General features: G+C 43.6%; 1 protein-coding gene across 1 annotated transcript; it reads right to left on the bottom strand.

Moving 5' to 3' along the window:
• On the bottom strand, positions 1-27,240 carry LOC106591996 (REL proto-oncogene, NF-kB subunit). Its single transcript, XM_082964955.1, has 9 exons — positions 27,093-27,240; positions 22,109-22,248; positions 18,812-18,960; positions 15,924-16,015; positions 8,439-8,579; positions 6,743-6,847; positions 5,983-6,198; positions 5,684-5,827; positions 1-2,951 (listed from the first exon to the last, which is right to left on the bottom strand). Exons 1-9 carry the CDS (start codon positions 27,097-27,099, stop codon positions 1,966-1,968), a joined length of 1,980 nt encoding a protein of 659 aa, XP_082821081.1. The 5' UTR covers positions 27,100-27,240; the 3' UTR covers positions 1-1,965.
• Between the last annotated feature and the right edge of the window lie 497 nt (positions 27,241-27,737).

Below are 27,737 nucleotides of genomic sequence, written 5' to 3' on the forward strand. Positions count from 1 at the left end.
TAAAATAAAGATTTTTATTAAGAATTAATTGCATAAAACATTTAGGAAAAACCACAGAAACATCATCAGCTTACAAAATGTTGTTCATGAAAATAATACAACTTTTTAAGACAAAAACCCATCAACATTTATAAACCATGCATACTGTATTTATAAACCATACATACAGTATTTATAAACCATACATACAGTATTTGGGTAAATTATGACATGAAAAGTAACTGATGCATTTGATGTGGAACCACGGTCAGCATCCCAAGGTGCACCTTATCCCCTATACAGTGCACTAGTTTTGATCAGAGCCCTAATATAGTGCACAAGGGAATAGGGTGCCATTTGGGATTTTACATACTGTTGATCACATCACAATGCTCTGAGAACTCTGGGATAGATAGCCCACGTGATTATTAATATGACATAGCCATTACCAGGGAATACCACAGTGCTACCTACCACTGGTCCTGTTGAAATACTTTAGAAATGCATCCTTCCTTCCTACCTCACCTGAAGTCATCATGGATCTCAATTGGTTGGATTGGTGGAAGTAATAAGGTGATGACTTTGCTTTCAGCTATACTATCACTTGTAGCTCAGTGAGTGATAGGATAGGTCAAGGAAACAAGGACGCATCTCTGAAGTATTCCAACAGTGACTGACTGGACACTCCCAGAATCTTCCTCTGAGGGAATCTGAGTACCTCGCCACTCTTCAGAGCTATAGCATTTGTAGAGATTTAACATGCTAAACTCTCAACTGGCTTTATTGTAGATGTACAGGACATAGAACACTTTACCCAAAGTGGATTTGTCATAATACCTCTATAATGCTGTTATAACAGCTGACGTAACAGGTCATGACAGTTTTTTATGATCAACTTTTATAAATGTTTTTATATTTTTTGTATTTTTACCCCTTTTTCTCCCCAATTTCATGGTTTCCAATTGGTAGTTACAGTCTTGTCCCATCGCTGCAACTCCCGTACGGACTCGGGAGAGGCGAAGGTCGAGAGCCGTGTGTCCTCCTAAACACAACCCAGCCAAGCCACACTGCTTCTTGACACAATGTCCGCTTTACCCAGAAGCCAGCCGCACCAATGTGTCGGAGAAAACACAGCCTCACCTGGCGACCATGTCAGCGTGCACAGCGCCCGGCCCGCCACAGGAGTCGCTAGAGCGTGATGGGACAAGAACATCCCGGCCGGCCAAACCCTCCCCTAACCTGGACGACACTGGGCCAATTGTGCGCAGCCCCATGGGTCTCCCGGTCGCGGCCGGCTGCGACAGAGCCTGGACTCAAACCAGGATCTCTAGTGGCACAGCTAGAACAGTGTCAGACCACCGGGCCACTCTGGAGGCTCTATGATCAACATTACACTGCAACATAACACTGTCATGGAACATGGAACAGTAGACAGTTGAATCCAGACATTAGAACTACAAGGTTCTATCTGATAAAAGTTCATTCTGAGATAATTGGCTTTAAAGTTCCGAACCCTCATTGGTTTGAATGGTGTGAACAATTTTAATCGTGTGTTATTTTTAACATAACAACATGATTTGGGGTCATTTCATGGGAGGTGTAACCACATTCTTACAGCTGTATGTGTTAGTAAGGCCATTATAACAGCCCACTTCAAGTAAAGTGTTGACAAAAACATACTATCACCTGTTTATCTTAACCTTTATCCACCTTTTCCTCAAAAGCATATTCATCATGTTAAAACCACAAAGCATTGATTACTTCTGTTGGCAGAGAACTCAACCCATCTAACTCTGAGACTGATTGAGTGATAAAAAAAAAGTACATTCATATCATATTCATATAGCCAGTTGAGTTACCTTTGCCCTGAAAATATCTCTATATCTGTTCACAAGTTCTGACCACATTCTTGCACAGACAAAATGACTAAGCGCTTGCTCACTGAGACTGCCCGAAACATTTTTCACAGGCTGAGAATGTGCCGAGTCACTGAGGTGGAGTAGAAAAGGCCCAGGCAGCCAAGGAGTCAAAATGGACACCTTCTTGCCCCATTCCATTGGCTGGGGTGAAGGGGTTCTGTAAGTTCTTGAGGGCCTGGATGTTGTTGGAGTTGCTATTGGTGCTTTCATGCCTTGCTGTCTCCATGGCGATGCCGTTGCTGTTACTCATAGGCCGGGGAAGGAGGTTGGCGTACGACTGCTGTTGCTGGCCGTCCGAGGCGGAGAAAGAACAAGAGGCGGTCATCTGGCCCTCTTGTCCCCCAGTTAGGGGCTCCTGCTTTAGTTGGAAGGTGGTCTGAGGGCCCCCTCCTCCCACCAGGCCCTGGATGATCTCATCACTCTCCACGCTATCCAGGAGGAAGCCGAACCCCGCTTCGCCACCGCTGTTCCAGGGTGCCTGGATGCCCAGGGTCTGGGTCTGACTCCCCTGGATCTGCCCTTCCTGGCTCCCCATGCCCTGGGAGAAGGATGACACTTTCCTCTGGTGGAGCTGCTGGTGTGTATGCAATTGGTGGTGGAAGTGCTGCTGCTGGTGGAGGTGCTGCTGGTAAGGGTGCTGGTGGTGCTGGAGATCAGGCCCACCGGGCTGGGCTTGGCTGGCCGAAGGACCCTGGAGATTGGACTCCAGACCCAGACATTGCAGGTCCCCCATGGTGAGTTGGGGCAGGATGTTACCACCACCGCTACCGCTGCTCTCCCCTCCATGAAGGTACCCAGAGGTAACACGGTGGTTCCCCTGCTGTTGCTGCATACAGTTACCCTGGCTACTACCGGTGCTCGAGGGGTTAATTCTGATGGTCTCCAGGGACAAAGTCGGGTTGGGTTGGGGCCACATCTGGTTGATGGATGTCATCATTGTGCGCTGCTGAGGGCTATGTTGTTGGTAATGTTGGTTGGCGTGGTTGTACATGGTAGGAGGGGTTTGGCGCATCATAGCGGGAGAGGGCTGTTTCATGTATATGTTGTTGATGTCTGGCAAAGAGGAGGTTTGGAGATTAGTGTTGTTGTGTATATAGAAATACATCTCTACAACAATGCTTAAATACACCCTGGTCTCAGAGCAAAACAATACATCTCTGCAACAAGGCTTAAATAAAGCCTGGTCTCAGAGCAAAACAATACATCTCTACAACAAGGCTTAAATACACCCTGGTCTCAGAGCAAAACAATACACCTCTACAACAAGGCTTAAATACAGCCTGGTCTCAGGGCAAAACAATACATCTCTACAACAAGGCTTAAATACAGCCTGGTCTCAGAGCAAAACAATACATCTCTACAACAAAGCTTAAATACAGCCTGGTCTCAGAGTAAAAACAATACATCTCTACAACAAGGCTAAAATACAGCCTGGTCTCAGAGCAAAAACGTCAAATATTTTCCTAAAATCCAAGCCACTCTATTTAGTATGATACAGTGAGGGAAAAAAGTATTTGATCCCCTGCTGATTTTGTACGTTTGCCCACTGACAAAGAAATGATCAGTCTATAATTTTAATGGTAGGTTTATTTGAACAGTGAGAGACAGAATAACAACAAAAAAATCCACAAAAAAGCATGTCAAAAATGTTATAAAATGATTTGCATTTTAATGAGGGAAATAAGTATTTGACCCCCTCTCAATCAGAAAGATTTTTGGCTCCCAGGTGTCTTTTATACAGGTAACGAGCTGAGATAAGGAGCACACTCTTAAAGGGAGTGCTTCTAATCTCAGCTTGTTACCTGTATAAAAGACACCTGTCCACAAAAACAATCAATCAATCAGATTCCAAACTCTCCACCATGGCCAAGACCAAAGAGCTCTCCAAGGATGTCAGCGACAAGATTGTAGACCTACACAAGGCTGGAATGGGCTACAAGATCATCGCCAAGCAGCTTGGTGAGAAGGTGACAACAGTTGGTGCGATTATTCGGAGGAATGCTGCCTATGACCCCACGAACACCATCCCCACCATCAAACAGGGAGGTGGAAACATTATGCTAAGGGGGTGTTTTTCTGCTAAGGGGAAAGGACAACTTCACCGCATCAAAGGGACGATGGACGGGGCCATGTACCATCAAATCTTGGGTGAGAACCTCCTTCCCTCAGCCAGGGTATTGAAAATGGGTTGTGGATGGGTATTCCAGCATGACAATGACCCAAAACATATGGCCAAGGCAACAAAGGAGTGGCTCAAGAAGAAGCACATTAAGGTCCTGGAGTGGCCTAGGCAGTCTCCAGACCTTAATCCCATAGATAATCTGTGGAGGAAGCTGAAGGTTCGAGTTGCCAAACGTCAGCCTCGAAACCTTAATGACTTGGAGAAGATCTGCAAAGAGGAGTGGGACAAAATCCCTCCTGAGATGTGTGCAAACCTGGTGGCCAACTACAAGAAACGTCTGACCTGTGTGATTGCCAACAAGGGTTTTGCCACCAAGTACTAAGTCATGTTTTGCAGAGGGGTCAAATACTTATTTCCCTCATTAAAATGCAAATAATTTTATAACATTTTTGACATGCATTTATCTGGATTTTTTGTTGTTATTCTGTCTCTCTCTGTTCAAATAAACCTACCATTAAAATTATAGACTGATCATTTCTTTGTCAGTGGGCAAACGTACAAAATCAGCAGGGGATCAAATACTTTTTCCCCCCACTGTATGTATAACGTGAACGTGGAGCTAGCAACTCAAATGTTGTGCGTTCGAATCTCATCACGGACAACTTTAGTGTTTTAGCTAATTATCAATTTTGCAACTACTTACTACTTTTTAGCTACTTTGCAACTACTTAACATGTTAGCTAACCCTTCCGCTAACCCTAACCTTTACCATTTAACCTAACTCCTAACCCTAACCTTAACCCTAACCTAACGTAATATATCATACTAAACTAGTCATACATAATATATCATAATAAACTATTTGAACGTAATATATCATACTAAAGCAGTTGAATGTAATATATCACACTAAACTAGTCGAACCTCTTACTTAAAAAAATACATATTATTTAACCTTTATTTAACTAGGCAAGTCAGTTAAGAACAAATTCTTATTTGCAATGATTGCCTACCCCGGCCAAACCCTCCCCTTATCCGGATGATGCTGGGCCAATTGTGAGCCACCCTATGGGACTCCCGATCATGGGCCGGTTGTGATACAGCCCGGGATCGAACCAGGGTTTGTAGTGATGCCTCTAGCACAACGATGCAGTGCCTTAGACCACTGCACCACTCGGGAGCCCAAAAACACTAAACTAGTCGAATGTACATTTACGTCATTTAGCAGACGCTCTTATCCAGAGCGACTTACAAATTAGTGCATTCACCTTATATGTAATACATCATACTAAACGGGTCAAATGCGATCAAGGTGTAGGATACTATACGTCCTGCAATTCGTATTATATTGTACGACCGCTATTACATTGGTAGGCCAATGTTATGTAACCTAATGTAAAGTAACATATCATGCTAAATAGAGTGGCATGGATTTCGTAAAATATAATATGTTTTGCTCTGAGATCAGGTTGTTAAGTAAAGTTTATTTCAGTGGGATATTTTATGTGTGAGTGTGTGTGTGTGTGAGTGTGTGCGTTCCACAGACAGCCACAGACAGACAAACACAGATAAAGAGGGGTAGCAAGGGGTTTAAGATAAGAGGATCAGTGTCTGGGTCTAGGTCGGGGTTGGTTACGTGGTTTGTGTGTGTGTGTTCTCTTACCTTTTCTCATGGACTGGGCCATGGGACTGTGTGGTACTGCCTTCGGTCTGTTCATCGGATTCATTCCACCTAAAGGTAGGAACCCGGGTAAGGTTTTCATCAGGTGCTCTCTTCTCCTCTTCTTCTCCTGGCAACCATAGGGATCTGTAGACAACACACAGATACTATGTTAAAGTGTCAGCCAGTGGAAACCAACATTCATTTGGTATGTTCCTGATTAATAGAGCAGTCAACATGAATGAGTAAACTATTATTACAACAGGGAAAGAATGAATATAAAAATGATATGACTTCCTCACCCTTGTCGTCGGGTAGATATCTGAACTCCATGGGCTCGCTGACTTCCTGGTCGGTGGGACGGCGTAACTGCATGTGCACAGTGACTGGGCCGGTGATGGACGTGTCGTAGTAGGGCGGGCTCTTAAAGACGATGGCCACCTGGCGGTGAACGTCAGCCTGGGAGAAGGAGCCCTTAGCCTCCCAGCCAGGAGAGAAGAAACGCACCTCAATGTCATCTGGACAGGAGCAGGGAATGAGAGGGATGGAGGGATGAGGAAATGAAGGAGTGGGTGAATAGGAGAGGCGAGACAAGGACTATGACTAAGGAAGTGCTTGGATGAATGGATGGCTGGATGGATGGATGAATGGGTGGGTGGATGAATGGGTGGATGGATGGGTGGGTGGATGGATGAATGGATGGATGAATGGATGAATGGATGGATGAATGGGTGGATGAATGGATGGATGGATGAATGGGTGGATGGATGGATGGGTGGGTGGATGAATGGATGAATGGATGGATGAATGGGTGGATGAATGGATGGATGGGTGGATGGATGAATGGGTGGATGGATGAATGGATGAATGGGTGGATGAATGGATGAATGGGTGGATGGATGGATGAATGGGTGGATGAATGGGTGGATGGATGGATGAATGGATGGATGAATGGGTGGATGGATGGATGAAAAGAGACATATAGCAGTACATTGTAATCCATGGTAGGGAAGGTGAGAATACATATTTTCAATTCCTTTACAATCTGTGGACATACTGTACCTTTCTGGACTTTATCACACAGCAGAAAGATCTCGTCTCCTCCCTTCACACAACCACTGTTCCTGTTGACCCGACAGATACGCAGCTCAGCCGTGTTCGGAGCCCCTTGGTGACAAAGGTTACAGGAGAGGAGATGGCAAAGGTTACAAGGTGTGTGTGTGTGTTTGTGTGTGTGTGTGTGTGTGTGTGTGTGTGTGTGTGTGTGTGTGTGTGTGTGTGTGTGTGTGTGTGTGTGTGTGTGTGTGTGTGTGTGTGTGTGTGCGCAAGCATGCCATGTATGTATATTGTGAGTGAAATCTCTTTAACCCTACACTCTTGTCTGGTATACTAAATGACTTTAGGGACAGACGACAGGGGCATCAAGTTATTGTGGAGTGCTCTCTAACTAGATAGAGAATCACATGCATGCTTTCATATGAGGAAGTGAACCATGGCAACAGTGCTGCTTATAACATTCATGTTAATGTTGAGTTTGTGGTCTGCTTGCTTCCTCTTTCTCTATAAACAGAAGGGGTGCAATGCCAGACGGAGAATGTAGCCAGGTCACACTCAAAACCTCTATCTAACGTCATAAGATAGCATTAGCGTAGTAGTCACTCTTGCTTCTACTCACTGTTGTCTTAGATGAGGTTGGTGCTAGCTAGCTTTAGCCTGGCTATGGTTAGTCCTAGCTAGTGTTAGCCTGGCTACAGTGCTCACTGGTAATGTATATAGAGGTCTGTAAGCAAGCTAGGGTTAGCCTAGCTACTGGATACTCACTGTTGCTGTAGATGGGGGTGGTGCTAGCGAGCATTAGCCTGGCTAGGGTTGGTGCTAGCATTAGCCTGGCTATGGTTAGTCCTAGCTAGTGTTAGCCTGGCTACAGTGCTCACTGGTAATGTATATAGAGGTCTGTAAGCAAGCTAGGGTTAGCCTAGCTACTGGATACTCACTGTTGCTGTAGATGGGGGTGGTGCTAGCGAGCATTAGCCTGGCTAGGGTTGGTGCTAGCATTAGCCTGGCTATGTTACGGTTTTCGTATATGGAGTTATTTAAGCTAGCTAGCATTAGCATAGCTATACTCACTGTTGTCGTAGATGGGTTTATGTTAGTCTGGCTATTCACTGTCTAGACTAGCTAGTGTTAGCCTAGATATACTCACTGTTGTCGTAGATGAGGTTTGTGCCAGCGTTAGCCTGGCTATTCAATGTCTAGGCTAGCTAGTGTTAGCCTAGCTATACTCACTGTTGTCCTAGATGGGGTTTGTGCCAGCGTTAGCCTGGCTATTCAATGTCTAGGCTAGCTAGTGTTAGCCTAGCTATACTCACTGTTGTCGTAGATGAGGTTTGTGCTAGCGTTAGCCTGGCTATTCAATGTCTGGCTAGTGTTAGCCTAACTATACTCACTGTTGTCATATATGGGGTTTGTGCCAGCGTTAGCCTGGCTATTCAATGTCTAGGCTAGCTAGTGTTAGCCTAGCTATACTCACTGTTGTCGTAGATGAGGTTTGTGTTAGCGTTAGCCTGGCTATTCAACGTCCAGGCTAGCTAGTGATAGCCTAGCTATACTCACTGTTGTCATAGATGAGGTTTGTGCTAGCGTTAGCCTGGCTATTCAATGTCTAGGCTAGCTAGTGTAGTGTAGATTGAGGTTTGTGCTAGCGTTAGCCTGGCTATTCAACGTCTAGGCTAGCTAGTGATAGCCTAGCTATACTCACTGTTGTCATAGATGGGGTTTGTGACAATGGGGTTGAGGGCGCGGTTGTAGTGTCCGCTGTCGTCCTGTAGGAACACCTGGAGACAGAGACGCACCACGTTCAGGTCGTACTCCTCCGTCTGTAACAGCTGCTCCCGTGGCACTGTGGGGACACACATCAATCAGTCAGTCAGTCAATCAATCAATCAAACCAACGTCAAGTAAATATGCACACACACACACACACACACACACACACACACACACACACACACACACACACACACACACACACACACACACACACACACACACACACACACACACACACACACACATGGGATGACATGACCTTGTTCAGTGGTTGAATACGCGAGTAGTAGATAGGCTACTCGTTTCCACGTAGTTGAAACACTATTGGCCACAATAGGAAAGTGAAACATCATCTCTTTTCAAAAAGTTAAAATACGATAGACAGAGAAGGAAAGGGAAACTGGGTTGCACAGAGATCTAAGAGAGAGCGGTAGGGCATGAAAGAGAGCGAGAGGGGGATAAAGAGAGAGAGAGAGAGAAAGAGAGAGAGAGGGTGGGGGAGTGTGAAAGAGAGAGGGAGTGTGTGAGAGTGTGAGAAAGAGAGAGAGAGAGAGAGAGAGAGAGAGAGAGAGAGAGTGAGTGAGAGATGCGCAGTAGCGCGTTAGAGCGTGTCTTACAAGACGTCTACCCTTAACACCTTCTCTATGGTCCGTAGTAGCAGAGTGTTTGGGCTCTGACATGGGCCACGTGGGAGGTTCCCCCAGCCTCACACACAGCTAGTGCTTAGATAGGGTGGTTAGAAACATCCCAGATTCAACCCACAGACTCTTAGACCTACTCATCCACACACAGAGATATAGGTCTCCCCCCCACACACACACATATATACACATACATTAACGGTTTTGACAGCCCAAAAGTGTCACACCCCCACACACACGTACGGTGACCATGTTTCACATCAGCCCACGCTTTCTCTCTTTCTGCCTCTCTCGCTCTCTCTCTCTGGGTTCTCTCTCCCTCTCTCTGGGTTCTCTCTTTCTCTGTCGTGGGTTCTTTCTCTCTTTGGGTTCTCTCTCTCTTTGGGTTCTCTCTCTCTCTCTGGGTTCTCTCGCTCTCTGGGTTCTCTCTCTCTCTCTGGGTTCTCTCTCTCTCTCTCTTGTGGGTTCTTTCTCTCTTTGGGTTCTCTCTCTCTTTGGGTTCTCTCTCTCTCTCTGGGTTCTCTCGCTCTCTGGGTTCTCTCTCTCTCTCTTGGTTCTCTCTCTCTCGTGGGTTGTATTTACAATGATGTTTGTTCTTCACTGGTTGCCCTTTTCTTGTGGCAACAGGTCACACATCTTGCTGCTGTGATGGCACACTGTGGTATTTCACCCAGTAGATATGGGAGTTTATCAAAATTGGGTTTTCAAATTCTTTGTGGATCTGTGTAATCTGAGGGAAATATGTGTCTCTAATATGGTAATACATTTGGCAGGAGGTTAGGAAGTGCAGCTCAGTTTCCACCTCATTTTGTGGCCAGTATGCACATAGCCTGTCTTCTCTTGAGAGCCAGGTCTGCCTATGGAGGCCTTTCTCAATAGCAAGGCTATGCTCAGTGAGTCTGTTCATAGTCAAAGCTTTCCTTAAGTTTGGGTCAGTCACAGTGGTCAGGTATTCTGCCACTGTCTACTCTCTGTTTAGGGACAAATAGCATTCTAGTTTGTTCTGTTTTTTTGTTAATTCTTTCCAATGTGTCAAGTAATTATATTTTAGTTTTCTCATGATTTGGTTGGGTCTAATTGTGTTGCTGTCCTGGGGCTCTGTGGGGTGTGTTTGTGTTTGTGAACAGAGCCCCAGGACCAGCTTGCTTAGGGGACTCCTCTCCAGGTTAATCTCTCTGTAGGTGATGACTCTGCGGGGTGTGTTTGTGTTTGTGAACAGAGCCCCAGGACCAGCTTGCTTAGGGGAGTCTTCTCCAGGTTCATCTCTCTGTAGGTGATGGCTCTGTGGGGTGTGTTTGTGTTTGTGAACAGAGCCCCAGGACCAGGTGATGGCTTTGTTATGGAAGGTAACGGCTCTTTTCTGGATTTTTATAATTAGCGAGTATCGGCCTAATTCTGCTCTGCATGCATTATTTGGTGTTTTATGTTGTACACGGAGGATATTTTTGCAGAATTCTGTATGCAGAGTCTCAATTTGGTGTTTGTCCCATTTTGTGAATTCTTGGTTGGTGAGCGGACCCCAGACCTCACAACCATAAAGGGCATTTTTAGCCAGATTCTAATTGGTATGTGGAATTTTATGTTCCTTTTGATGGCATAGAAGACCCTTCTTGCCTTGTCTCTCAGATCATTCACAGCTTTGTTCTCTCTCTCTCTGGGTTCTCTCTAGAGGTTATCCCTCCTACAGCATCACCATTGTGATGCCTAGTGATGTCACCGCAGGTGGAAATATCAGTGTGTGTATAAGTGTGTATGTCTGTGTGTAGGTGTGTGTAACGCAGATTTGAGAAACGAGACTGTCAGGGCACCAATGACAACTTCTGACTCAAAAGAGAGAGGGAAGAGGGGAGTGAGGGAGGGGCTTAGAGAGGGGGAGAGAGGAGAATTGACGTAGACAGCAGCCCTGGTAAAACCTCAATGACCAGATAGAGCAAGAGGAAGGAGGTAGGGTCCCCTACTGTATGGATTAAACTGTGTATGTTGACTTGAAGTCCAACAGGCAAGGTGAGAGGGTGGCAGAGATCAGCACCTCTAATAGAAGTGGAAATAGACGTTCTCACACTTGGTTGTGTGTATGTGTCGGCCAGACACCGACAGGCAGACAGGCAGACGGACAGACAGACAGACAGACAGACAGACAGACAGACAGACAGACAGACAGACAGACAGAAAGAGACAGACAGACAGACAGACAGACAGACAGACAGACAGGCAGGCAGGCAGGCAGGCAGGCAGGCAGGCAGGCAGACAGACAGACAGACAGACAGACAGACAGGCAGGCAGGCAGGCAGGCAGGCAGACAGACAGACAGACAGACAGACAGACAGACAGACAGACAGACAGACAGACAGGCAGGCAGGCAGGCAGGCAGGCAGGCAGGCAGACAGACAGACATCTAGAGAGGTCTGGGTTTGGAGCTGGGTTGATTAGGTGGTACTGTAGGATGGTACTGTGAGAGAGGGGGAGGCAGAGGGGAGGCAGGTGTGTGTGTGTGTGTGTGTCTGTTTGTGTGTGTGTGAGAGAGAGAGCGAGACAGCCACAGATCAAGAAAGGTTAAGCAGGTGGAGGGTTGAGAATGTGAAAGGGTGAGAGGAGGAGGAGGGGGACTGAGACGGGGGAAGCTGAATCTTGAGCTGTGGGTACCTTACCACTAACAGCATTTATGTCCCTCTTATGAATCATCTCTTTGGCTGTCTAGAAACCACCTTCAAATGCATTGATTAACCCTCGTCCCAACCTGTCTAGAAACCACCTTCAAATGCATTGATTAACCCTCGTCCCAACCTGTCTAGAAACCACCTTCAAATCCATTGATTAACCCTCGTCCCAACCTGTCTAGAAACCACCTTCAAATGCATTGATTAACCCTCGTCCCAACCTGTCTAGAAACCACCTTCAAATGCATTGATTAACCTCGTCCCAACCTGTCTAGAAACCACCTTCAAATCCATTGATTAACCCTCGTCCCAACCTGTCTAGAAACCACCTTCAAATGCATTGATTAACCCTCGTCCCAACCTGTCTAGAAACCACCTTCAAATCCATTGATTAACCCTCGTTCCAACCTGTCTAGAAACCACCTTCAAATCCATTGATTAACCCTCGTCCCAACCTGTCTAGAAACCACCTTCAAATGCATTGATTAACCCTCGTCCCAATCTGTCTAGAAACCACCTTCAAATCCATTGATTAACCCTCGTCCCAACCTGTCTAGAAACCACCTTCAAATCCATTGATTAACCCTCGTCCCAACCTGTCTAGAAACCACCTTCAAATCCATTGATTAACCCTCGTCCCAACCTGTCTAGAAACCACCTTCAAATGCATTGATTAACCCTCGTCCCAACCTGTCTAGAAACCACCTTCAAATCCATTGATTAACCCTCGTCCCAACCTGTCTAGAAACCACCTTCAAATGCATTGATTAACCCTCGTCCCAACCTGTCTAGAAACCACCTTCAAATCCATTGATTAACCCTCGTCCCAACCTGTCTAGAAACCACCTTCAAATCCATTGATTAACCCTCGTCCCAACCTGTCTAGAAACCACCTTCAAATGCATTGATTAACCCTCGTCCCAACCTGTCTAGAAACCACCTTCAAATCCATTGATTAACCCTCGTCCCAACCTGTCTAGAAACCACCTTCAAATGCATTGATTAACCCTCGTCCCAACCTGTCTAGGAACCACCTTCAAATGCATTGATTAACCCTCGTCCCAACCTGTCTAGAAACCACCTTCAAATCCATTGATTAACCCTCGTCCCAACCTGTCTAGAAACCACCTTCAAATCCATTGATGTCGAATATTGGCCTGTTGGAAACTACAACTCCCTACTACATCGCACAGTTCAGGCTTGATGTGATTTATCTTTAGAGAAACTACAACTCCCTACTACATTGCACAGTTCGGGCTGGATCTGGTTTATCTTTCGAGAAACTGCGCATTGAGTTCACAGGAACAAAAAATGAACAAAATGGAATTAATCATTTTTTTATGATGTCAGCCATTTCCGCATGTAGAAGCAGACCTAGTGGTCTGTATACATAAAGGGAAGGGGGGCTCTGTGTGTGTGTGTGTGTGTGTGTGTGTGTGTGTGTGTGTGTGTGTGTGTGTGTGTGTGTGTGTGTGTGTGTGTGTGTGTGTGTGTGTGTGTGTGTGTGTGTGTGTGGTGTGTGTGTGTGTGCCTGTATCTCTCCCTATACAGGAAGCAGCTGTGTTTCACTGCAGAAGTGAAATGTTCTTCTCTTGCCTTGCCATTCGACCATTGTCGCGACAACTCGCCACCGACCATCACCACGGAAACAACGACCTGGACTGGAAACTCTAGTTATTCTACATTGCAGGTGTCAAAATCATTCCACGGAGGGCTGAGTGTCTGTGGGTTTTCTCTCCTCCCTTGTACTTGATAGATGAATTAAGGTCACTGAGAAGTAAGGCACTTCCCTCACCTGGTTGTCTAGATCTTCATTGAAAGGAATAAAGAAAAGCCTACAGACACTAGTCCCTCCATGGAATGAGTTGGACCCTCTACAGCGTGCTCGTGTTTCTCACAGTTTCATCAAATTCATCCAAACTTACATCTGAACCAAGTCTGTTGTGTGTAAAGCCTATTGTCTGTCTCCATCGCAGGATTTATTTATATGTTTCATTTCTCTTTTTTTAATCCCACAACAAAGTTGTTTGAAATGGATCCATAAGGGCCAGATAACCAGGGCTAATCCTGGTACTACATCTGAGAAGAACTATCTCAATCTCAGTCTAGCTACACATGTTGTTACCGCCATCTTGTTTAGACCGTCGAGCCGTAAAGAGTAGCGGACATGATGAGGTAAAACAGTTGAGGGGAGTTGAGAGGAAGCTGTGTAACAGAATTGGTACAAAGTTTAGCAACAGAACTGCTGTGTGTTATTCACAACGATGAATAATGACTCCTACTTCCTTTTAACAACACAAGTTCTATATGGCCAAACAGTGACCAGATTTCCTCATTTGCTATTGACAAATCAGAGCTAGCCTGTGCTGCCTGTTAAGGCCCTATATCAGGGCACTCCAACCCTGTTCCTGGAGAGATACCCTCCTGTAGGTTTTAACTCCAACCCTGTTCCTGGAGAGATACCGTCCAGTAGGTTTTAATTCCAACCCTGTTCCTGGAGAGATACCCTCCTGTAGGTTTTCACTCCAACTCTGTTCCTGGAGAGCTACCATCCTGTAGGTTTTAACTCCAACTCTGTTCCTGGAGAGCTACTGTCCTGTAGGTTTTCACTCCAACTCTGTTCCTGGAGAGCTACCATCCTGTAGGTTTTAACTCCAACTCTGTTCCTGGAGAGCTACCATCCTGTAGGTTTTCACTCCAACTCTGTTCCTGGAGAGCTACCATCCTGTAGGTTTTAACTCCAACTCTGTTCCTGGAGAGCTACCATCCTGTAGGTTTTCACTCCAACTCTGTTCCTGGAGAGCTACCATCCTGTAGGTTTTAACTCCAACTCTGTTCCTGGAGAGCTACCATCCTGTAGGTTTTCACTCCAACTCTGTTCCTGGAGAGCTACCATCCTGTAGGTTTTAACTCCAACTCTGTTCCTGGAGAGCTACTGTCCTGTAGGTTTTAACTCCAACCCTGTTCCGTGAGAGCTACTGTCCTGTAGGTTTTAACTCCAACCCTGTTCCGTGAGAGCTACTGTCCTGTAGGTTTTAACTCCAATGCTTTAACTCCAAAACTCCAGATACTGAATGGTATCTCTGCAGGAACAGGGTTGGACAGAAAACCTGCTGAATGGTATCTCTCCAGGAACAGGGTTGGAGTGAAAACCTACAGGACGGTATCTCTCCAGGAACAGGGTTGGACAGAAAACCTACTGGACGGTATCTCTCCAGGAACAGGGTTGGAGTTTAAACCTACTGGACGGTATCTCTCCAGGAACAGGGTTGGATTTAAAACCTACTGGACGGTATCTCTCCAGGAACAGGGTTGGAGTTAAAACCTACAGGAGGGTATCTATATACCATTACAATGGCTTGTATGGCAGTTCTGCCCAATCATTAAAATGGCTTGTATGGCAGTACTGCCCAATCATTACAATGGCTTGTACTGCAGTACTGCCCAATCACTACAATGGTTTGTATGGCAGTACTGCCCAATCATTAAAATGGCTTGTATGGCAGTACTTCATGTTTTCAATGTTATCAGAGGCTGAAATCAGCTCAGGTTCTCTGTGTACTAGACCCCCACACCCGCACCTTCAGCGCACACACACACACACACACACACACACACACACACACACACACACACACACACACACACACACACACACACACACACACACACACACACACACACACACACACACACATTCCCCTCTCTCACGTGGCATCCAGCACGACGCTGAATTGCACAACTGTGTGTTATGAAAAAGGGGAAGTAGGTTAGCTCTTGTCTTGTAATGGAGACAACAACGACACTTTGCTGTAGAGACCCAGAGATAGAAGTTCTATGAGGAAATGGACAGATCTTTCTCTATCTCTGTCTAGTTGTGGTTAGGACAGCAGTAACCCATGTATATATATCTACTTCTCACTCTAAATGAATATGTCAGAAAGTAAATGTGAAAGAGGGGTGGGGAGAGAGAGGGGGGGGAGAGAGAGAAGAAGAGGGGGGGAGAGAGAGGAAGAGAGGGGGGAGAGAGAGAGGAAGAGAGGGGAGAGAGAGAGCATGGAAGAGGGGGGGAGAGAGAGAAAAGCCAGAGAGACTGTAGCTGAGAGAGAGACTCACCATTGAATGGGTTGATCCCTCTGGTCATCCTCTGCATGATGGAGTCCTTTACCTCTCTCCTCCTCACACACTGGATACCCAGATTTTGGAAGCTGTGGATACGAAGCATAGGGAAGTCAGAAACTCAGGGTTCTGGGGCACAAAATGGTCTCCATGTATAACCCAAGCGGTTACACAGATACATAGACAAAGTGATATTATCTGGGGAATTCCCTCAGCACTGTGGTTTTGCAAAGTGAGGGGCCATTTGGACTTGTCTGTGTGCGTGCGTGTGTGTGTGCATGTGTGTGTGTGTGTGTGTGTGTGTGTGTGTGTGTGTGTGTGTGTGTGTGTGTGTGTGTGTGTGGTGTGTGTGTGTGTGTGTGTGTGTGTGTGTGTGTGATCACACCATCACATGCAAAACAACTGGAGGAACTCCCACAATGATGACTGGTGGAACTCCCACAACATGACTCTGCCCTTGACAAGGGGGTGGTGATGCAAATGACAGTGAAAAGGGTGATGATGATGATGATAGTGATAGTGATGGTGAGTGACTAAAAGTGGAAAATAATGATGATGGTGGTGACTGTGTTTATTATAATGATGATGATGGTGGTGACTGTGTTTATTATAATGATGATGATGGTGGTGACTGTGTTTATTATAATAATGATGATGGTGGTGACTGTGTTTATTATAATAATGATGATGGTGGTGACTGTGTTTATTATAATAATGATGATGGTGGTGACTGTGTTTATTATAATGATGATGATGGTGGTGACTGTGTTTATTATAATGATGATGATGGTGGTGACTGTGTTTATTATAATGATGATGATGGTGGTGACTGTGTTTATTATAATAATGATGATGGTGGTGACTGTGTTTATTATAATAATGATGATGGTGGTGACTGTGTTTATTATAATGATGATGATGGTGGTGACTGTGTTTATTATAATGATGATGATGGTGGTGACTGTGTTTATTATAATGATGATGATGGTGGTGACTGTGTTTATTATAATAATGATGATGGTGGTGACTGTGTTTATTATAATGATGATGATGGTGGTGACTGTGTTTATTATAATGATGATGATGGTGGTGACTGTGTTTATTATAATGATGATGATGGTGGTGACTGTGTTTATTATAATAATGATGATGGTGGTGACTGTGTTTATTATAATAATGATGATGGTGGTGACTGTGTTTATTATAATGATGATGATGGTGGTGACTGTGTTTATTATAATGATGATGATGGTGGTGACCGTGTTTATTATAATGATGATGATGGTGGTGACTGTGTTTATTATAATGATGATGATGGTGGTGACCGTGTTTATTATAATGATGATGATGGTGGTGACTGTGTTTATTATAATGATGATGATGGTGGTGACCGTGTTTATTATAATAATGATGATGGTGGTGACTGTGTTTATTATAATGATGATGATGGTGGTGACCGTGTTTATTATAATGATGATGATGGTGGTGACTGTGTTTATTATAATGATGATGATGGTGGTGACTGTGTTTATTATAATGATGATGATGGTGGTGACTGTGTTTATTATAATAATGATGATGGTGGTGACTGTGTTTATTATAATGATGATGATGGTGGTGACTGTGTTTATTATAATGATGATGATGGTGGTGACCGTGTTTATTATAATGATGATGATGGTGGTGACTGTGTTTATTATAATAATGATGATGGTGGTGACCGTGTTTATTATAATAATGATGATGGTGGTGACTGTGTTTATTATAATAATGATGATGGTGGTGACTGTGTTTATTATAATGATGATGATGGTGGTGACTGTGTTTATTATAATGATGATGATGGTGGTGACTGTGTTTATTATAATGATGATGATGGTGGTGACTGTGTTTATTATAATGATGATGATGGTGGTGACTGTGTTTATTATAATGATGATGATGGTGGTGACTGTGTTTATTATAATGATGATGATGGTGGTGACTGTGTTTATTATAATGATGATGATGGTGGTGACTGTGTTTATTATAATGATGATGATGGTGGTGACTGTGTTTATTATAATGATGATGATGGTGGTGACCGTGTTTATTATAATAATGATGATGGTGGTGACTGTGTTCATTATAATAATGATGATGGTGGTGACTGTGTTCATTATAATAATGATGATGGTGGTGACTGTGTTCATTATAATAATGATGATGGTGGTGACTGTGTTTATTATAATGATGATGATGGTGGTGACTGTGTTTATTATAATGATGATGATGGTGGTGACCGTGTTTATTATAATGATGATGATGGTGGTGACTGTGTTCATTATAATAATGATGATGGTGGTGACTGTGTTTATTATAATGATGATGATGGTGGTGACTGTGTTTATTATAATAATGATGATGGTGGTGACTGTGTTTATTATAATAATGATGATGGTGGTGACTGTGTTTATTATAATGATGATGATGGTGGTGACTGTGTTTATTATAATGATGATGATGGTGGTGACTGTGTTTATTATAATGATGATGATGGTGGTGACTGTGTTTATTATAATGATGATGATGGTGGTGACTGTGTTTATTATAATGATGATGATGGTGGTGACTGTGTTTATTATAATGATGATGATGGTGGTGACTGTGTTTATTATAATGATGATGATGGTGGTGACTGTGTTTATTATAATGATGATGATGGTGGTGACTGTGTTTATTATAATGATGATGATGGTGGTGACTGTGTTTATTATAATGATGATGATGGTGGTGACTGTGTTTATTATAATGATGATGATGGTGATTATAATGGTAACAGTGTGTGTGAGATAACTAAAGATGATGATGATGATGATGGGGTAAAGTGATGAAGGGTAACTCACGCGAAGACCTTGCGCTCTGGGCCAAACTCAGCTTCGTAGAATCCCTCCTTGCAGTCCTTGCCCACCAAGTCATGAGGGTGGGGCCTAAAGGGCTCGTTCTTGGTTACGAGGGAAACGCGCACTTTGCCCTTCCCACAGTAGTTCAGAATCTGATGGGGAAAGAGAGGAGAGGTAAAAATTTGAAGAAGGAAGTGAATACAGGGCATTCAGGTCGTTATTATAAAAGAGATTACTTACCGGGTTAAATAAAGGATAAATACACAAATAAAAGAGGAACATAGAAAAGAGAAGAAAATAAAAGAGTGGATAAGAGGAGGAGAAAAGAGAGGAGAAGATAGAAGAGAGGAGAAGAGATGAGAAGATAGAAGAGAGGAGAAGAGATGAGAAGATAGAAGAGAGGAGAAGAGATGAGAAGATAGAAGAGAGGAGATAACAGAAGAGACGAGCGGAGAAGAGAGGGGAGAAGTGAGGAGAAGAGAAGAGAGGAGAAGAGATGAGAGGAGAAGAGAAGAGAGGAGAGAAGAAGAGAAGAAAAGAAAAGAGAGAAAAGAGAAGAGAAAAGAGAAGAGAAGTGAAGAGAGGAGAAGAGAGGAATCAAAAACATGGACAACATCAGTGAAAACAGCAGAAAGTTGTTAGTAGATCAGAGAGTCTAGAATATTAGCAATGACATCACTAAACATTAGATCTCTTTATCATTTCATCTCAGCTGTCTGTGAGTGGTTTTCACAACGCTGGAGCAGGAAGGAGTGGCTATGTGTTCAGATGGGCCGAGAGAGTAGAAACTATTCAAAACAGATATACCTGCTCATGGGGTCAGAGAGGACTAGATTTAGCGGCAAATGCTGGCTCGAATACTGCAATACACTAGTGACTAGGATATGGTCCTGTATATACTCCTCAGGCTTAGCGTATTATGATACACTAGTGTATATACTGTAGTATTAGTGCTGTGATGGATATACTGTAGTATTAGTGCTGAGATGGATATACTGCAGTATTAGTGCTGTGATGGATCTACTGTAGTATTAGTGCTGTGATGGATATACTGTAGTATTAGTGCTGTGATGGATATACTGCAGTATTAGTGCTGTGATGGATATACTGCAGTATTAGTGCTGTGATGGATATACTGAAGTATTAGTGCTGTGATGGATATACTGTAGTATTAGTGCTGGGATGGATATACTGTAGTATTAGTGCTGGGATGGATATACTGTAGTATTAGTGCTGTGATGGATATACTGTAGTATTAGTGCTGGGATGGATATACTGCAGTATTAGTGCTGGGATGGATATACTGTAGTATTAGTGCTGTGATGGATATACTGTAGTATTAGTGCTGGGATGGATATACTGTAGTATTAGTGCTGGGATGGATATACTGTAGTATTAGTGCTGTGATGGATATACTGTAGTATTAGTGCTGGGATGGATATACTGCAGTATTAGTGCTGGGATGGATATACTGTAGTATTAGTGCTGTGATGGATATACTGTAGTATTAGTGTTGAGCAATTTCAGCTTTTTGAGGTCGGTTTGGTTTTGGTTCGATAATTTTTTTAAATTACCACGGTTTTCAAGTTCAATTCTTTTTTTTCTTTTTTGACATTAAATGCTTATCAAATAATTACAATAAAATTATTATATTTGTGTAATGGAAAATCCAAAGTCAAACATGTTGAATATTCAATTGCCAAAACATAGAAAATATTCCATTGTCTCTGTCAGGTCCAAATAGAAAAATAGGAAATTACTATGAAATAATAAAATATTTCAGTTGTGTATATTAGTTCGTTTTTATATAACTTTATAATTTTTTAATTCCTTAAAGTCATCATCTCATCTCAGGCAGTAACAGTCAGTCAGCCAGGCCATCTAACGTTATGTTCTCCCTGTACTGTCTGTAGTCATCCTATCTAACTAGACTAGCCTGTCTAAGTATGCTGTAGAGCTGTCTGTAGTCATCCTATCTAACTAGACTAGCCTGTCTAAGTATGCTGTAGAGCTGTCTGTAGTCATCCTATCTAACTAGGCTAGCCTGTCTAAGTATGCTGTAGAGCTGTCTGTAGTCATCCTATCTAACTAGGCTAGCCTGTCTAAGTATGCTGTAGAGCTGTCTGTAGTCATCCTATCTAACTAGACTAGCCTGTCTAAGTATGCTGCAGAGCTGTCTGTAGTCATCCTATCTAACTAGACTAGCCTGCCTAAGTATGCTGTAGAGCTGTCTGTAGTCATCCTATCTAACTAGACTAGCCTGCTTAAGTATGCTGTAGAGCTGTCTGTAGTCATCCTATCTAACTAGACTAGCCTGCTTAAGTATGCTGTAGAGCTGTCTGTAGTCATCCTATCTAACTAGACTAGCCTGTCTAAGTATGCTGCAGAGCTGTCTGTAGTCATCCTATCTAGATAGACTAGCCTGCTTAAGTATGCTGCAGAGCTGTCTGTAGTCATCCTATCTAGATAGACTAGCCTGCCTAAGTATGCTGCAGAGCTGTCTGTAGTCATCCTATCTAGCTAGGCTAGCCTGCCTAAGTATGCTGCAGAGCTGTATGTAGTCATCCTATCTAGCTAGGCTAGCCTGCCTAAGTATGCTGCAGAGCTGTATGTAGTCATCCTATCTAGATAGACTAGCCTGTCTAAGTATGCTGCAGAGTTGTCTTACTAAATCATTTCACTACTTCAAAGTAGATAAGGCATACTTTCATGAACTCTCTATCCCTCTCTCTCGTTGTTGTGTTGTGTACATTCCTCTCTCATGCGGTGGCGTATGCGGTCTGTGTGCATCTAACCTAACGTAGCAGGCATAAAAGTGTATCCTTCTGTGTCAGAGCCGGAAAAGAACAGACGCAATGGATTTTGGTCATTGTAGTAATTACACAGTTCCTGCGCTGAACTAGGTTGAATATTTGCTTTCTGAAAACTACAACTCCCTTCAGCCCAGCCTCCCATATAGTTGTTGATTTGATTTCTCTCTAGAGAAACAACGCGTTGGACTAAATGGAATTCAAGTAATTGAACCGATGTCGGTGAATTAGTTGTTTAATAACCGCCCCCCCCCTCCGAATATTTGGTTAATCGCTCAACACTATGTAGTATATAACTACAGTATATAGGTTGCAGTGGCGTGATAAGTATTGTGTAGTCCCCTGTAGCTCAGTCGGTAGAGCATGGTGCTTGGAACTCCAGGACAGTAGGTTCAATTCCCAGGACCGTATGTAAAATGTACGCACACATGACTGTAAGTCAGATAAAAGTGTCTTTAAATGGAATATTATTATGATATTATTTGCTTACCTGTATGGTGGGGTATGACCTGTTGTTTTCAGAGCTCCTCTCTCCAGGGATGCTGCCTGCAGAGCGGCCCTCACACTTGTACCTGAAGCGCATGCCCCTCTGTTTGGGCTGCTCAAAGATCTGAACACTGGGCTCTGCCACTGGACAACACAACACATGGAGAAGAGGGTTACAGATGGTTCCCTGTAGCTCAGTTAGTACAGCATGGTGCTTGCAAGGCCAGGATAGTGGGTTAGATTCCCGGGACCAACCATATGAAACATTTATACACACAAGACTGTTAGTCGCTTGGAATAAAAGTGTCTGTTAAATGGTATATACAGTACTATTATTATACATTGAGTATACCAAACATTAAGAACCCCTTTCCTAATATTGAGTTAGACCCCCCCCCCACTACCTAACCCTGTTCAAAGGCACTTATACTGAACAAAATTATAAACGCAATATGTAAAGTGCTGCTCCCATGATTCATGAGCTGATTTAAAAGATCCCAGAAATGTTCTATATTCACAAAAAGCTTATTTCTCTCAAATGTTGTGCACAAATTTGTTTGTATCCCTGTTAGTGAGCATATCTCCTTTGCCAAGATAATCCATCCACCTGACAGGTGTGGCATATCAAGAAGCTGATTAAACAGCATGATCATTACACAGGTACACCTTGTGCTGGGGACAATAAAAGGCCACTCTAAAATGTGCAGTTTTGTCACACAACACAACACAAGTTTTGAGGGAGCGTGCAATTGCCATGCTGACTGCAGGAATGTCCATCAGAGCTATTGCCAGAGAATTTAATGTTAACTTCTCTACCATAAGCTGCCTCCAATGTCGTTTTAGAGAATTTGACATCATGTCCAACCGGCCTCATAACCGCAAACCACCTGTAAGACCACCTGTAACCACACCAGCCCAGGACCTCCACATCTGGCTTCTTTGCAAAATGTACAATATGTTACGAATTTCATATAGTTTAGTATTCCATATAGCTTAGTATTCCATATAGCTTAGTATTCCAACCCCCACCCCTCCTATGGGTTAAAGGGTTAAGGTTAGGGTTAGGGGAAGGGTTAGGGTTAAGGTTAGGGGAAGGGTTAGGAGACAGGTTAGGGGAAGGGTTAGGGTAAGGGTTAGCTAAAAGGGTTAGGGTTAAGGGGAAGGGTTGGGGGAAGGGTTAGCTAAAAGGGTTAGGGTTAAGGGTTAGCTAAAAGGGTTAAGGTTAGAGTTACGGGAAGGGTTAACTGAAAGGGTTAAGGTTCGAGTTAGGGGAAGGGTTAACTGAAAGGGTTAAGTATCCATCTGTCTTATGTAACAATACCAAACGTACCATATGAGTGTTCCAGATTTATGTTTACTATGTTACGTTAGTCTATGAGACCAGGCTGGTTTCCATCACAACTGTCATAATTTGTTTTTATACAGTATGACTTTACTCACAAAGAAACTGTGGATGGAAATGTTGTTTGTGTCATGGAAAGAGCAGGTGTTCTTAATGTTTTGTATACTCAGTGTATATATAAACTGTATATATATACCAAATATAGCAATCTTCTGTATACCCCCCTACCTTGTCAGAACACAACTGATTGGCATTAAGAAGGAAAGAAATTCCACAAATTAACTTTTAACAACCTGTTAATTGAAATGCATTCCAGGTGACACCTCATGAAGCTGGTTGAGAGAATGCCAAGAGTGTGCAAAGCTGTCATCAAGGCAAAGGATGGATATTTGAAGAATCTCAAATATAAAATATATTTTGATTTGAACACTTTTTTTGTTACTACATGTGTTGTTTTATAGTTTTGATGTCTTCACTATTATTCTACAGTGTAGAAAATAGTAAAAATAAAGAAAAACCCTTGAAATGAATAGGTGTTCTAAAACTTTTGACCGGTAGTGTATATATGTATATATACTGTTTATAGATGACAATACACACTCAAATGCTCTACAGCTATAGTGTAAAAGGCAGTCATCAAAGCTTCTGAATAGTTACTGAGAGAACAAAGGCTATGGGTAGATAATGTATGGGATAGATAATGTATTGGGTAGATAATGTATTACAAATCCTGAGAAATTGGCTCCATATTTACTGGCTTATTAACAATTCTAGTCGGTGAGTTTTGTAGCCAACGGTGGAGCAGGGAAGCAAACCCAGGTCATGAGTGTGAAAGACAAACACCCAAAGGCATTGCGCCAATAAGGGTTAAGCCACTTGGTGTGAATTGTAACGTGGCTCATATAGCAAGGATCAGTACAGTATGTTAGTACATGGGGAACTTATTGACAGTCAACCACACATGACTTCTCATAAACCCAACCTAAACCTAACCAGACACACACACACACACACACACACACACACACACACACACACACACACACACACACACACACACACACACACACACACACACACACACACACACACACACACACACACACACACACACACACACACACACACACACACCACAGCTATTCTTTAGCAATTCTTCCTAATGAGACACCTGATGCATGCTTACACACACTTGCCTCCCACAAACCACCATACCAACTCAGACCTTCTCTCCACCACCTGCTGCTGAACCTTGGTCTGTCTGTCTGTCTGTCTGTCTGTCTGTCTGTCTGTCTGTCTGTCTGTCTGTCTGTCTGTCTGTCTGTCTGTCTGTCTGTCTGTCTGTCTGTCTGTCTGTCTGTCTGTCTGTCTGTCTGTCTGTCTGTCTGTCTCACATGCACATTCTCTAGCAGAAATATGACTGACATCTCTGCCAACCCAAGAAAACAATTGAGGAAGTGAATGGGGAGGAACGTTATCACACCCAAGCTGCCGCACACCCACAGGTAAACAATTTGACACTCTCCCTTTCCTGTATGTACTTAATGATTTTCGGATGGTCCACCATTATCTATGCATAGTCACTTCACCCCTACCTACATGTACAAATTACCTCTAACCTGTACCCCCGCACACTGACTCGGTACCTGTACCCCCTGTATATAGCCTCCACACTGACTCGGTACCGGTAACCCCTGTATATACCCTCCACATTGACTCGGTACCGGTACCCCCTGTATATAGCCTCCACATTGACTCGGTACCAGTACTCCCTCTATATAACCTCCACATTGACTCTGTACCTGTACCCCCTGTATATAGCCTCCACATTGACTCTGTACCGGTACCCCCTGTATATAGCCTCCACATTGACTCTGTACCGGTACCCCCTGTATATAGCCTCCACACTGACTCGGTACCTGTAACCCCTGTATATAGCCACCACATTGACTCGGTACCTGTAGCCCCTGTATATAGCCTCCACACTGACTCGGTACCTGTACCCCCTGTATATAACCTCCACACTGACTCGGTACCTGTACCCCCTGTATATAACCTCCACACTGACTCGGTACCGGTACCCCCTGTATATAACCTCCACACTGACTCGGTACCAGTACCCCCTGTATATAGCCTCCACATTGACTCGGTACCTGTACCCCCTGTATATAACCTCCACACTGACTCGGTACCAGTACCCCCTGTATATAGCCTCCACATTGACTCTGTACCTGTACCCCCTGTATATAGCCTCCACATTGACTCGGTACCTGTACCCCCTGTATATAACCTCCACACTGACTCGGTACCGGTACCCCCTGTATATAACCTCCACACTGACTCGGTACCAGTACCCCCTGTATATAGCCTCCACATTGACTCGGTACCTGTACCCCCTGTATATAACCTCCACACTGACTCGGTACCAGTACCCCCTGTATATAGCCTCCACATTGACTCTGTACCTGTACCCCCTGTATATAGCCTCCACACTGACTCGGTACCGGTACCCCCTGTATATAGCCTCCACATTGACTCGGTACCTGTACCCCCTGTATATAACCTCCACACTGACTCGGTACCAGTACCCCCTGTATATAGCCTCCACATTGACTCGGTACCTGTACCCCCTGTATATAGCCTCCACACTGACTCGGTACCTGTACCCCCTGTATATAACCTCCACACTGACTCGGTACCAGTACCCCCTGTATATAGCCTCCACATTGACTCGGTACCTGTACCCCCTGTATATAGCCTCCACACTGACTCGGTACCTGTACCCCCTGTATATAACCTCCACACTGACTCGGTACTGGTACCCCCTGTATATAGCCTCGTTATTGTTATGTTATTGTGTTACTTCTTATTTTTTACTTTAGTGTATTTAGTAAATATTTTCTTAACTCTTCTTGAACTGCACTGTTGGTTAGGGGCTTGTGGGTAAGCATTTCACTGTAAGGTCTACATTTGTTGTATTCCGCGCATGTGACAAATAAAGTTTGATTTGATTTGATCAACGAGGGCATAAGTACTGTTGGAGACAGAGTGCGTAACTAGATATTCACAATAGTTGTTCTCAGGCTATTAGATGAGACACGTTCTGCAACCCGTGCCAAATTTCAAGTAAATAACAGACACTTCCTCCTAACATATCGTGCACACCCTGTATAGACTTGGTATAGGCTACAGTAGGCTATATAGACCATTATCAATATATGGGAACCAAGTGCTTTTAAATCATTTAGTCTACAAAGTTTTGGCTTGTTTTTAAAGAAAAGTTTCTAAAGAAAAGTTTAAACACCCAATCTGAAAACTATCACGCGCAAATAGACAAGCACTTTAACCTTCCTTCCGTGCCGGTGATCAGTGTTGATTCTAAGACTGGTCATTTTGGCATATGTTAGACTACAGTTAGCAATGTTGTCCAAAAAAAACATGTTAAACATTTAATAATAACGTGTAAGCAAATCATAGCAATATTTTATTTCTTATTTTTCACAAAAATACTTCTCCGATCATCGCTATTATGTCAATGACGAACCACATTCAGAAACGTTAAAATAATAATTACATGTGTAGCCGAAAGGTGTTACAGAATCCTGCTGAAAGCCTCGTAATAATAATACTATCTGTAGATACTTACCATCCATGGTGTTGGTGTGCACAACCTTATCACGGGTTGTTGTCTGAATGAGAAGCTCCAGCTGGGAGAGAGAGAGAAAGTGTGTGAGAGACAGAGTGAGAGAGAGAGAGAGAGAGAGAGAGAGAGAGAGTCGCCTGGGAATTCCCCGATGTCTCCGCCCAGAATATCACAGCCTCTGAAGCGCGAACGAATGTGCTGCTGTGTAAATATGGAGGGGAACGCTAAAAACAGATTTATCGATAGATCAATTTGCTATTCCTCTGAAAAGCACATAACTGTCGCATTTACGTTTGAACTTGGGCCAACTTTAAATGAAAGGGGCATTATGTATGGCCAAAAACGTTGATCAGTAGGAATGCACGGGAACAGTGAGATCAGATGACATAGGCTAAGGGAATTCACCCAAATGAATTAAATGTACAGATTACGTTGATAATAGACTAGTCTACACTTGCGGAGATGTTGTCTATGCGTTGACTACCAATAATGTATTGAATATTACACGAGAGTAACATCATTTGGTTACCTGTAAACATGTCTGTATTTGAGCGACATTCTCCATGTTGAGTTGGGGTAATCCCCTCGAGACGTTGAACGCCCACAATTCAGTGGGAATCTCCCAACTAATACAGAACAAGGAAGTAG

Source organism: Salmo salar, chromosome 18 (genome assembly GCF_965601325.2).
Source record: "Salmo salar chromosome 18, fSalSal1, whole genome shotgun sequence".
NCBI lineage: Eukaryota > Metazoa > Chordata > Actinopteri > Salmoniformes > Salmonidae > Salmo > Salmo salar.